Source organism: Physella acuta, unplaced genomic scaffold (assembly GCF_028476545.2).
Source record: "Physella acuta isolate Inbredline_101_S28 unplaced genomic scaffold, ASM2847654v3 ptg000366l, whole genome shotgun sequence".
NCBI classification, from domain to species: Eukaryota; Metazoa; Mollusca; class Gastropoda; family Physidae; genus Physella; species Physella acuta.
The window spans coordinates 890,225-902,500 of record NW_026731885.1 but is presented as its reverse complement, the minus strand read 5'-3'; the positions used below and the strand labels follow the sequence as shown (position 1 = coordinate 902,500).

The following is a 12,276-nucleotide window of genomic DNA, read 5'->3' as shown; positions in this document are numbered from 1 at the left end:
CCCGACTAAACCCTCCAACATCCCCACCCCACACGACTGTAAGGACACCACGCATGCGCCAAAAAGACTTGCGTTGACAAGCTTTTTTTTCCCCATCTTGTCACGTAGGTTTAGTGTCAACGCGGGGTGAAATTAGTCCGCGGCGGATTGATTTAATAGATGTAGTTAGTCAATGGCGTATTGATTTGACACGCGTATTTAGACAACGGGAAACTGATTTTAAACGCGCTGTTAGTCAATGGCGCATTGATTTTTACACGTGTAATTTGCTAGGTCACCCCCAGAGGTTCGCGTGTTCTTTGTTGGTGAAGTTCCGCACATTCACACGTCGTTTTGACCGAGAGAAGTTTCGCTTACAGCAAGTTGACCGGAAATGATGTTACGCCGTTTGCGTCCCTCCAGGGACGTCAAAAAATGCCATCTCCCTTCTTCACCCCCCCCCCCCCTTTCCTTTCTTCGACCCCCTCGTTATAATTAAAAAAATACTATGGTCAATAGAATAGTGTTTTTTTTTTATCGTCACATTCCTTGACAACAAATCGCAACGACACAATATCTAGAACACCCCACCTCGATATATGTGGAACAAACCCCCTCCCTCACCCGCGATATATGTGGACACCCCCCCCCCTCCACCACCCTCGATATATGTGGGACAACCCCCCCTCCCCCACCCTCGATATAATTGGGCCACCCCCCTCCCCCACCCTCGATATATGTGGGACAACCCCCCTCGCCCACCCTCGATATATGTGGGACAACCCCCCCCCCCCCCCCCCCTCCCTCATCCCCACCCTCGATAGATTTGTGGCGCCATGCCTAGTTCATGATATTTTAACAAGGTTCTACTAACCTACAGCCGGGATTTTGTTAAGAAGGCATACACTTTTAAGCTAGCATACAATGTTAAGATAGCATACACTATTAAGACCGCATTGAACGTAAACTTAAGAAGGTACATCTTTTCCAGCATCTATATATCTACATGCACCATGGTAAAATTACAAAACTATCTCCTAAATAGGGAATGATTTATTTTATTTTTAGCTTCAGTACTGAAGGCTTGATGACGAAATGCTACACAAAAATCAAAGCTGTGCTGGTAGATTATAAATTTAGTTTTTTTATTAAATGATTGTGTTGAGAAGGGGATAAAAGGTTTTGAAAAAAATATTTGTAACAACACATGAATTTGGGTGCGAAACTAAATGCAGACAATTAAAGCTGTTCTGTTACACTTAGCAAATATTGCAAGTAGCTTACTCGATAAATCTCAAATTATTTCAACCAACACAATACTTACAGTGTTTACTTCCGTTTACGGAGAGATAATCCATACATTGCCCTTGGTAAGAACAATAACTCTAGTAATCCACGGTACAAACACTAACTGAACTAGAAAAGTGCAAAATGCCTCCTAATGCACAACACCTACTTTTCAGACATCTATACTTTAAGCCTACATCTTGTATCGAATGTATGCATATTTTATTTTTATATCTAAATATGAGTCACTATTTTATTTTCACATTTACTTAATTGTTTATATATATATATATATATATATATATATATATATATATATATATATATATATATATATATATATATATATATATATATATATATATATATATATATATATACATATATATAATTGATACCTAGTAAATTACTGCCGTGTTTTCGATGAGGTAGCGACATATCCCAGAAACACAATCATCAAACGATGTATCACTTTCAGCAAGCATTAAAAGCCCCGCCCGACTAAAGCGATCGTGCTGTAACCGGCAACCGATAGCCCCCACCATTACAGCATTAAGCCCAGCTCTCCCGGACATCAAGTTCACAAATAGTCATTTAGATCACGTGATTGAAACATCCGGGTTACCGCGAGGCCGTTGTACATAATGAAGGCCTGAGATGACAGGATGGGGAGTGGGGTAGATGTGACACGTCGGTTGGTAGCGAAGTGTTCGGATGGATGGTTGGTACCTGTTGTTTACGACATTCAAAATTCTAAATTCGGTAAAAAGTTGATTCGCTTCTAAACATATACACCTTAACAAACTATTTTAAGGGGGCGTAAGCTATTATTAAATCTAAAGGTGATCAACGCGTATTGTAATTCTGGAATTTCGAAATAACCATCGTGACAAAATCAATATTCCGATTATTTAAAAAAAAAAAAAATCGAAATCGAAACAAAACTACACGAAATAACTTCTCAAATTATTAAAATTTCGATTTTTAAAATAGATTACAAAATTATTTTTTTAAAATAATTCAGTTATGCTAAACAATCTCGGACGCATCGGATATTGTGCAATTCCAGAATTCTCTATTTCGACATTATCGACATGGTCCAAATTATATAAACTTATAGGTACTCACTTTTATGCCCCATATCCAGAATGTTCACGTGTAATCTATACACAACTTGTAATAGAAAAACTCTAAAGCGTTATTGTCTTAACGAAGAGTCAACACATACAGAGACTGCGCATCAAATGTCGGACCGTACATGTCAAAAGGTGCTGTTTTATACGAGAGATCACTCCGTGACCTTTCAGTGCACTCATACTGTGGAGGGATACCAACACATACGGGGTGGGTGTGGGGGGACTCCACTCAAGCCATGAGGTGGGGGTGGGGGAGGGGGGTGAGGACACCTCACACGCGTCGTGTTCAACAGCATGGCGGTGAGAAATCAATACGAGGCTGAGGTCATGTAGCGGAACCTGGGACCAATGACACTGGTAATTATGGTGGGCAGGTGAAGAGTTGGTGCCAGACTTCATTTTGTTTCATGGGGGGGGGGGAGAGGTGAGGGCGGGACGGTTTGATGAGCATGTAGGTCAGAATTAGATCAATAGATGTCATATTTGTATTAATATACACGCCATACTTATATTAATGTGGAGTTCATATTTACGTCAATGTCCACCCATCCACCATATACCTATATATCACACTCACCTCCATCCTCTGTATACTCAACTCATCCCACACACAACTGCGTATTTCACTCACCCCCACCACACACCTGTATTTTTTTCAACTCACCCCCCTCCCCCCCCCCACACACCTGTATATTCCACTTACCTCCCCCATCATTCACCTGTATATTCCACTCACTCCCCCCACCTATACGTTCCAATCACGCCCCCCCCCCCCAAACACCACCCACTGGCATATTCCACTCAACACTCCCCCGCACACCTGTACATACCACTCCCCCCCACACACAGTTGTACATACCTATCACCCCCACCCTCACCTGTATACTCCCCCCCCACAAAGACCTGTACATATCACTCACCCGACCCTCACCTGCATACCCCCCACCACACCTGTACATACCATTACTCACTACCCCCCCACACATACACACCTGTACAAACCACTTCCCCCCACCACCGCACAAAGCTGTACATACCACTCCCCCTCCCCACACACACCTATACATACCCCCCCCCCCCCACACACACACCTGTACATACCACTCACCTTTCTCCAATCAGTTTGACCCGGTCCGTTGACGTCGACTGCGCCGTGAAGATGGTACCAGGCGGCGAGTTCCTGGGACCGTTGGCCGCCACCACCGTCTGCACCGACACCTGCGACCGCTTCAGCTGGCTCAGCGTCCCGGTCAACGAGCCCCTCCCCGGGCCGTCGGGCACCCCGCCCCCGTCGTCGTCATCGATCTCGATATCGTTATAATGTTCGTTGTTGTGTGTTCTCACCTCCGCATCACCCCGACTCCCCCCGCCGCCCTCCGACACCCGGGCGCAGGTGAACTCTGTTCGCTTCGGCAGGTGAAAAACGCCCCCTCCACCCCCGCTGCCCCCGCCCCCACTGCTGCTGCTCCCCGCGAACTCCTCCTCTTCCTCCCCCTCCCTGGGCTCCTCCTCGACGATGGCTATCTGCTCCTGGTCGCTGTCTGCCCCATCCGCCTGGAGCTCGGACTTAGCGCAGGGCGTGTACCGGACAGACACCCCGCCCTCGCCTGGTTTCCGTCTGGTTAGCACGCCTGACATAATGGCCTCGGCCTTGAACCGCCATATAGGTCAATTTCAAGGTCAGTGGGGCACAATCTGTGAAGTAAAAAAAAAAAATTAAAATTATTTTATAGCCTCGGCCTTGAACCGTCATATAGGTCAATTTCAAGGTCACTGGGGCACAATCTGTGAAGTAAAAAAAAATTAAATCAATTATTTTATAACCTCCCATTAATTACTCGGCAATCCTTAAAGTTAATGGATATTTTTTTTTCAATACTGGAGAGCAGATCAATGCGATTATCGTCATAGCTTAGAGACTATCGACACGCGGTTTCTTCGGCGGTAATTAGTTTTGTTCCCAGAAGATGGGGTCACTATAAGACCAATGGATTAGGAATATAAATCACTGGCAAAGAGTTCAAATCTATCGGCACTATTTTAAAGTGTTTATACTATTTTTTTACTAAAAAACCAAGAAAAACGAACCAAACCAAAAGCAAAGTTTATTCATAATGAACACGATTCATTTAATGCTTACGTGAAGTTCTATCACTGAATCACTTAAGAAATCAACTGACCATTCTGATTTCAAATACTGTTTCCTTCCGTCGGAATTGACATTCGACGTAAAATTATGTTTTGTTTATCACTTCTTAAAGCTGATCCTGAATCAATCGATTATATCACATGCTTATACTCACTAAATAAACTTTATGCATAGACTCGAGCTCGATATCCGAACTTGAAACTTTCTGGTTAGTAGTCGAAAGCTCTACCATTAGACCACGGCGTCCCCCATTTCATTATTATATATATATAAAAAAAAAAACTAAAACGTTTTGAGTTCAAAATCAGTGGTGAAGGAAAAAAATTGGTTTGTTATTTCGGGAAGCTTTGCTATCTCTCCAACCTACTCTGCTAGCCTTCTACACACCATTCTAGTTTTAGAGGAAAAAATTCTTTCATCGTGTAACCAAGGGCGCTAATTGCGTCTAGCACCAAATCACTTCACACTGAATGACAATGGGAGGGGGGGGGGAGTAGTAGGGGGGGGGGATACCGATGGACATCGAGTCTGATCTGATGCACGTGCAATGAACCACTCACCCATCAAATATTCAAGCACCGTTTTAAAACCGCCACTCACGGCTTATCAGCCTGGACCCAAAGGTCAAGCGGTCATTTCTGCCCGACTCACGGCCTTCCATGTTGTATCGCCATTAATCAAATAGGCGACGGGCTAGTGACGGTAATGCTTGGGAAATGTGTCTCCAACTTTACGCAACGCGGTTCTAAAAATAAATGTACGTTTCGAGTCTCCTTCAGTTTTATTGTGTTTTTATTTGCTTTCATTATTATAAGCTTTTATTTAGTTCACACTAAAGTAGTTTTTGTGTAGGATGCAGAGTTTCTTCCATGCATCTCTTCGGTGGGGGGGGGGGGGGGGGGGGGGGGTGGGGGGGGGGCGAAGAAAGTCTACTCTTCCCCCCCCCCTCTCCCCTTGAACGAAATGGAGTTTACATAGAGAATATATACTTTTAACATTCCCCCCCCCCCTTCCTCCGGAAATTTCAAGTGACCCCGGAGAAAAAAGTCTGGAAGAAACACTGGTAGGATGTAGCAAAGCTTGTAGCTTAATTTTGACCCACTTCTAAAGCAACGATTTCAGATACAATCGCATCTGGTGACAATGCAAGAATATCTGTTTTTAAATATTATAGGGCTTGTAAGTTTCGGTCTCGCTTAAAATTCGTTAGCCAGGGAGAGATTAAAAATTTTTTGACCTGCATTAACAGTTGTGAACACGAATCACATTGATAAAAACGCATGGTGGCTATTTGTTTCTAGGCCCTGCTTCAAGATTTTAAAATACCAAAAGTACATTAAAAAGCAAAAAATTATGAAAAAGTTAATTATTCTAAAAAATCACATTAAGTAACGGTAAGTCTAGGCTATTAATGATATTATATAAATATTTTACTACGTTTAATACAAGATTCAAAACACTATGAAGGAAGGGTTAATAGATGCTACAACAAAAATCAAGACACGGAGAAGAAAGGGTTAATACGTGGTACCACAAGAATCAAGACTGTGAAGAAAGGGTTAATGCGTGGTACCACAATTATCAAGATACAGTGAAGAAAGGGTTAATACGTGGTACCACAAGAATCCAGACACAGTGAAGAAAAGGGTTAAAAATACGTGGTACCACAAGAATCAAGACAGTGAAGAAAGGGTTAATACGTGGTACCACAAGAACCAAGACACAGTGAAGAAAGGGTTAATACGTGGTACCACAAGAATCAAGACACAGTGAAGAAAAGGGTTAATACGTGGTACCACAAGAATCTAGAGACGGCAAAGAAAGGGTTAATGCGTGGTACCACAAGAATCAAGACACAGTAAAAGAAAGGGTTAATACGTGGTACCACAAGAATCAAGACAGTGAAGGAAAGGTTAATACGTGGTACCACAAGAATCAAGACACAGTGAAGAAAGAGTTAATACGTGGTAACACAAGATTAAAGAGACGGCAAAGAAAGGGTTAATACGTGGTACCAGAAGAATCAAGAGACGGCAAAGAAAGGGTTAATACGTGGTACCAGAAGAATCAAGAGACGGCAAAGAAAGGGTTAAAAATACGTGGTACCACAAGAATCAAGAGACAGTAAAGAAAGGGTTAATACGTGGTACCACAAGAATCAAGACAGTGAAGAAAAGGTTAATACGTGGTACCACAAGAATCAAGACACAGTGAAGAAAGAGTTAATACGTGGTAACACAAGATTAAAGAGACGGCAAAGAAAGGGTTAATACGTGGTACCAGAAGAATCAAGAGACGGCAAAGAAAGGGTTAATACGTGGTACCAGAAGAATCAAGAGACGGCAAAGAAAGGGTTAAAAATACGTGGTACCACAAGAATCAAGAGACGGTAAAGAAAGGGTTAATACGTGGTACCACAAGAATCAAGAGACAGTAAAGAAAGGGTTAATACGTGGTACCACAAGAATCAAGAGACAGTAAAGAAAGGGTTAATACGTGGTACCCCAAGAATCAAGAGACTCCTATTTGCAGTCTGGCCCCTAGCCTCTGACAACACTAGTCTTTCTTTTAAAGGTCAAGCTGGCTGATGACGTCACATGCTTTTCGGACCGGTCGTGAAATTCGGATGACATTTTGACCGCATGAGATCAATTCTACGTCAGATCATGTGATTTCGTGTTTAAGTCTGAAATATTTGTCCGTGTTTAGCGTTTGTCGTCAGTGTTTAGTGTTTGTGTTTAGTGTTTAGTGTTTGTGTTTAGTGTTTGTGTTTAGTGTTTGTGTTTAGTGTTTGTGTTTAGTGTTTGTGTTTAGTGTTGTGTTTAGTGTTTGTGTTTGGTGTTTGTGTTTGGTGTTTGTGTTTGGTGTTTGTGTTTAGTGTTTAGTGTTTAGTGTTTAGTGTTTAGTGTTTAGTGTTTGTGTTTAGTGTTTAGTGTTTGTGTTTGTGTTTAGTGTTTGTGTTTAGTGTTTGTGTTTAGTGTTTGTGTTTAGTGGTTGTGTTTAGTGGTTGTGTTTAGTGTTTGTGTTTAGTATTTGTGTTTAGTGCTGATGCTTATGTCCGCTTTGGGTTCGTCTAAAAACTGATCAAAATGTTTTGAGTTTTGTTAATTTACCACCAAAATTAAACAGATAAAAAATGTAGCGTTTGTTTTTTCTTCGGAAATATCAACAACAAATAATTACACCTCAGCTGATTTATGTATTAAGTTAAAAAAAATCAATATATTAATTAAGTAACGGGCATCGCTTGTCTGAATTCCCGGGCAATATCACCAGACATGCTGCGATATGTTGGACTGGACAAACAGGACAGCATGCAAGAAAACAGGACAGCATGCAAGAAAACAGGACAGCATGCAAGAGGCCACTATGTCACGAGTTTTTTTTTCAATCAATCACAACGTCACTCTCAGATAAAAAGGTAAATTCAGCCGAACATACGGCAGGTCAAGTCTAATTGTTATATAATTACAAAGTGATCGTGAGACCTGAGTGTAAATAAAAGGTGTAAAAGGTCAAATGTGTAATGCTGCAAGGACCTTCAGGTACCAGAGTTCTACCGACAAAAATCTCCTGAAAAGTCGCAGAATTATGGCACAGCAGCACCATGAAACAAGAAAGAGGGCAGTAAATGGATCAGAATCGATGCAATGCTGATCACCTTTAAATTTGACTAATACACTTTGTCATGGTCGTACTATTCTGTCATTATAAAGGTGTTGGTGAAGTTTGATTTGGGCATTGTATATTTATATTATGTTATTTATGTAGTATATTTTGGATATTCAATTTAAACATCATTTTTATAAATGAAGTGTATCAATGTAACTATTGCAGCCTTTCGCTAACATTATGTTTCTACAATGTAATATTTTTGAGAAGAGTTTAAGTATTTTAATGATATTATTTCGACCACCCATCGCGAATTTGTTTATTGCGTAGAAAAATGTGCCCAAGACAAAGTGTCCAAACAAATTCACCAATACCTAGACACACCTCAACTACAAGTATTCACTGACATCACGCGAGATATGCACTTTATCAACAAACTCGAAGCGTGTGCACTGTTTCATAGAACTATTACGATTATTAAAAGGGCTTTTATAATATTGTAGTGTACTTCATAGGGTACTGGAATATACATAAAAGCTTGTGATGTACGTAATTTGTGAGCACTGTAGTACCATCCAGTAGGGGACAACCGGTGTTAAATAACAAGAAGGGGTTGCTTCCCATTGTTTCCTGTGTGTCTGGATTAATCAATGATGTCAAAGTCAGTCTAGCGGAAAACACGCGACGGATATTTGTGTTAGTCATTAGCGATTGTTAAGTCTATCCGAACAGGTGGTACGTCTATCCCAACAGATGGTGCGTAGATCTATCCCAACAGGTGGTACGTCTATCCCAAAAGATGGTACGTAGATCTATCCCAACAGATGGTACGTCTATCCCAACAGGCGGTTCGTCTATCCCAACAGATGGTACGTAGATCTATCCCAACAGATGGCACGTCTATCCCAACAGGTAGACGTCTATCCCAGCAGATGGACGTCTATCCCAAAAGGTAGACGTCTATCCCAACAGGTAGCGTGTCTATTCTAATAAGTGGCAGTTATCCCATTGTTACACGCCAATCGACCAAAAAAAAAAACGCTAGTTGGATACACGTCGGTATTAAAGGAGGTGTGTGGGTGTGGATGTGGTGCGGGTGTGGGTGGGAGAGGATTGTAGGAGCTTTACTAAACAAAATTATTTTTCCCATACGAACAAAATTATTTTTTTTTACAATATCTCGCGGATGAAAATTTAAGTTCTTTCATCGCAGATGTAGATCAGTTCCTCACACCATTTGAAGGGGCGACAATTCGGACACCAATTGTCCACGATCTTCAGCAAAAGTTTTATCTAATATTTATGCTAATGTATTTTTTAAAAATAATAATAAACTTGTTAAATAATATTTAGATGAATCTAATCTTATTTAGCTACACTGAGTAGTCGGGTGTTAGACAAAACACAAATTGACAGAGCGAAAAGTGTTCAAAACTGAACTCAGCACGAATTGTAAATAAGGTGAATGTAGTAGTCGGATTAAATTTACCCGGAACTCGTAGTTGTTGGTAATAGAACAAACTATTTTATACCCAGGAAGACTAACCGAATACATATTTATGAGAGAGCCAGTCTAAAATTCGACACACTTAGATGTTTAGGTTTAAACAAACATGTACCCCCCCCCCCCCCCGGGGCGGACTCCACTCCCCTCCCCTAACCTCAACCAAGCCACCAAGATTAAGAACACAATTGAAGCTGACAGCTGCACTGACCTACAATCACCTATTTGGGTAAAACAACCCTCTTTATTTACACACAAACGCTTTAAATTTGAATACGGATACGACCTTGAATTTTGTTTTGTTTCAGTTTATTAATGAAAGAAGATGGTTTTCTTTTTTTTATAATAAAACTTGTTTTTATAAATATATATATAGATCTATAAATCATACGATACACACAAAAATAAAGTTTTCATAAAAGACAGAGGGGAGGGATTATAACAGGATTAGTGGCTCATTAAAAAAAACAATTCCTAAGGCTAACTAATTAGGAAAAGATTTAAAAATTAATTCTTACTTTCATCGATAAACCGCTATTTCCAAAAGGACCACGCCTTTTTCAAAAGTAGCAACGCCTTTTTTTAGAGTTCCACGTCTTGAGTAAGACAGCCACTGTTCAGAAATAAAAGTCTTTTCCAGAATGACCACGCCTTTTTCTAGATGGCCACGCCTTTCCGCGATAAACCACGCCTTCTCCAGAAAGGCCACGCCTTTTTCAAATAAATCACGCCTTTTTCCTGAATAGCCACGCCTTTTCCAGATGAACCACGCCCTTTTTCGAATGGTCCCCAGCCACTGTAGATATCAAGGCCCAAACATCCGCCTTCAGATCATCACCTTACAAGAGCAGCACCCTCGGTTGTCCAATCTTCTTTCACTCCCACCCCTCGTGGCTTACCCAGACACCCCTACTGTGATTCAATAACCAGGCCGTCTCTCTGTAACCGCCAGTAACAAGTTTACTGGAATTCTCTGGAAAAGTCTGGAAATAAACAAGTATTCCTGTTGATGTAACAAAAAAAAAATGTATTAAAATTTTATTATAAATTAAAAAAAAATATTCCAGAGTTGTTAAGGAAAAGGTAAGCTAAAATCTCGAACCGGTGGTGAATGTTTTGTAGAGTTATTTTTTGTGAGGAAATAGAAAGAGGATTATGGGACGCGGGCCAGATGATACAGTTAAGATGATGAAATTGGATTTCAACAAGGAAATGCCAGTGACATAAAAAACGTCTTGGCTTTTGTAAATCTATTTTTTTTATTTTAATGTAAAGATTTGAATATGAGGCAATGTGGGCACAATCCAGAGGAAAGTGAAAAGCTTCCAGATCTTGTGTCACGGAGTTTAGTTTTTTTTTTTTCAGTTTTAGAAAAGTTGAGGAAAAATAAAAAGTCGGAATTTCCTTAAGCTGTACAAGTGCTTGACAGTTTCTGGTGTAATAAAAGTTAGTAGTATTCATTTTGAAAAAATCATTTTTAAAAATATTTTGGACAGTTTAGTTACAAGTCGAACAACTGACGTTTTAAAAAAAATTTGATTGAACATTTTAAATAAAAAAAAAATTAGAATGAAAGATATTTTAAAGAGTGAATAGAAAAACTATTCGAACCTCTACGTTCCGAGTTCTATAGCCCGATTGCACTGAATGACTTCCCCAATACTTACTACTGCAATATAAGAATGTACGAGAAAGTAGGGGAACATAATTCCGATCCGAGAAAAGTCTAAAAGAAACGATAACTTGAGGCTTAATGTATCAGAATCTTGGGATGATAGTACTTCATTTTTGCAATCATTTCAATAAAACTGTGTTCTTGGTCACAGAACTAAGAATAAGCGGCAGTTCTGTGGTTAAATGAGGATGCTAATGTGTGGTTAGATGATGATGTTGGTGTGGTTAGGTGAGGATGTTGGTGTGGTTAGATGGAGATGTTGGTGTGTGGTTAGATAAAGATGTTGGTGTGGGGTTAGATAAAGATGTTGGTGTGGGGTTAGATGATGATGTTGGTGTGTGGTTAGATGATGATGTTGATGTGTTTTTAGATGGAGATGTTGGTGTGTGATTAGATTAGGATGCTGATGTGTGGTTAGATGGAGATGCTAATGTGTGGTTAGATTAGGATGCTGATGTGTGGTTAGATCATGATGTTGTTGTGTGGTTAGTTGGAGATGCTGATGTGTTGTTAGATGAAGATGTTGGTGTGTGGTTAGATGAAGATGTTGATGCTAACTCACTAAGGATATTCGGCAGTTATGTGGTTAGATGCAGATGTTGATATTAACTCACGTTGGCGATCAGAGTTCGAATCCCAGCCTTAACCTGAGACCCGACCAGCGAAATATGTGACGCTTGGAATAATTCGAAGCTGAGAATAGCTTGCATATTTGCATATCATTTGGCAGCCATCTGGCCAATAATCTTTCTTCCTAAAAATAGCTTTCATGCCGAACGGGCGACTAGCTAATGTTTTTCGTGGATAATGGTATGAATTTTCGCTTTTTTGAAAAAAAAAATTGCTTAAAACCCCTCACCCAATAACTTTCATGTTTGCTTAATATTTGAATTTAGGCAAAAATAGCTTACACATGTTAACGTTTCTTTAACTA

At 40.3% G+C, this 12,276-nt stretch overlaps 1 protein-coding gene across 1 annotated transcript in view; it reads right to left on the bottom strand.

The window, feature by feature from the left end:
* Positions 1 to 10,665, bottom strand: part of LOC131941589 (cyclic nucleotide-gated channel cone photoreceptor subunit alpha) — a 21,061-nt gene extending 10,396 nt beyond the window's left edge. Inside the window, exons 1-2 of the mRNA XM_059300905.1 lie at positions 10,186 to 10,665; positions 3,511 to 4,097 (exon numbers count right to left, since the gene is read on the bottom strand). Of these exons, the coding sequence (XP_059156888.1) occupies positions 3,511 to 4,040 (530 nt within the window). The 5' untranslated portion in view covers positions 4,041 to 4,097; positions 10,186 to 10,665. The remainder of the gene's footprint in view (positions 1 to 3,510; positions 4,098 to 10,185) is intronic.
* Positions 10,666 to 12,276: the final 1,611 nt, after the last annotated feature.